Raw genomic sequence first — 1772 nt, forward strand, 5'->3', positions numbered from 1 at the left:
TTTAAATTCTCGACCGTTATACTCTATCTCTGCCGATCCTAACGATTCGCTAGCTGTGACACCTGCTCACAATCTAATCGGCCGTCCATTCAATTTCTTATTAGAACAAAACTTTGTTTCAGTTCCAGATAATCGTCTGACTCCGTATCAGCTCATAACCAAGGCCAGACAAGATTTTTGGAGCAAGTGGCACAAAGAATATTTACACGAACTTCAAACGAGACAAAAATGGTTGAACTCTACTGCCACTTTAGTACCCGGTACTGTCGTTGTGTCAATGGAGGACAACTCCGCGTGCGCAAGATGGCCGCTGGCTGTGGTCGTCGAGGTTCACCCTGGGAGCGATGGCATTGCTAGGGTAGCTACCATCAGGACAGCGTCCGGAGTCTACAAGCGAAACATTACTCGACTTTGTATTTTACCTATAGGTCAAAAAGATGAGCTTCCGTCAGAATAGGTTCCCAATAAATGTTGAGATTTTGACCTTTAGTTGAGGTTTAGATTACAAATAGACTGATGTGATAATAAACTTTGATCTTCGATGATCTTATTTATATTAAGCTTATGTTCATTAATATTAAGATTGTTACCTGTAGAACTTGCGTTCTTTGCGTAAATATATATATATATATATATATATATAAATTAAAGATAAATCACCGATTGTGATGATGATGCTAATCAACGAGGCAGTCCCTCCAACGGAAACTGATCTCACTTGCGGGTTTATGCAATAAACCAAAGATTACACTAGACTAAGTGGTTGTTCTCTCGACTAAGTTGTTGTTCCATAGATATTATAGACAATTTATCGTTCATTAAAGTTAAGATAACTAACTTGTTATACTTGCGTTTCTAACATGTATAATGTATATATTACAAAGTTTTGATAAAATAATCACCCGATATGGGATAGCGATACCAATCAAAAATGACTGCCCTAACCGGGAAATCTGATCATTTTTGAAAATTTTCATCAAAATTAATGCGTTAAGTTTAACCTGCTTCAACATATTAATTAAAACTAGTCTCGCAGCCGTGGCCGGGAGTATGTTACGTCGCAACACTTCTGTAAATAAATCTCTGATTAATATTTATTCAAATTAATCGCGCCTGCGTGCGCAAAATCTAATATCACCGGTGGCAGCACTGGCCGACCATGACGCGCGCCAAAATGGACTTCCGGCCCCGCCAAATTCTGCCGTCATGCCCGCCAGCGTTGTCCCCAGTAGTCGACTACTTCGCGCAACGTGCAGAGCTCTCTCGCGACCTCGCGTACTAAACGTACCGCTAAAACAACTCGCGTACCTAACGTACCGATAAAATATTGTACCCAACGTACAATCGTGTATACTCTACACTTAAACAACAAAAACAGTCAGTCCACCAACGTGGCAACAAAAATCGTGTGTGTGTGAAAGAAAAACTTTGTGTGAGAGTGTACAAATCGGCTCGGCCGCCTCGTGGCGGCGTGCTCGCTAGCGGCTTTGTTCTCGTGCGTGCGGCAACTCGTCCTCGCGTGACGTTATTCGCATTTTCGTGTATCTTCCCATTTGTGTGTGTGTTAATAAAAGGGTTTTTTATGCCTTTATGGCTTTTCCCCTAAATTCAAGTGTAAATCATTTACCTTACCTATTAGTTAATGTCAAATCAGTTACTTAGTAATTCAATCATAATTCAAGTTAATTCAGTGCAAAAATAAAACGTGCTTCTATTTATAAATCAATTTCTTAATAAAAAATTCTCTGTAAACTATCATTAAAAAATTAAAC

The 1772-nt window shown here is 39.5% G+C and overlaps 1 protein-coding gene across 1 annotated transcript in view; it reads left to right on the forward strand.

Annotated features, from left to right (window-relative positions):
* The window catches only part of LOC117180746, a 2035-nt gene extending 1586 nt beyond the window's left edge, over nt 1–449 (forward strand). Inside the window, 1 exon segment of the mRNA XM_033373237.1 lies at nt 123–449. Coding sequence (XP_033229128.1) covers nt 123–236 — 114 coding nt within the window. The 3' untranslated portion in view covers nt 237–449.
* The last annotated feature ends 1323 nt before the right edge of the window (nt 450–1772 follow it).

The sequence above is a fragment of the Belonocnema kinseyi genome, chromosome 9, assembly GCF_010883055.1.
Source record: "Belonocnema kinseyi isolate 2016_QV_RU_SX_M_011 chromosome 9, B_treatae_v1, whole genome shotgun sequence".
In the NCBI taxonomy this organism is placed as follows: Eukaryota; Metazoa; Arthropoda; class Insecta; order Hymenoptera; family Cynipidae; genus Belonocnema; species Belonocnema kinseyi.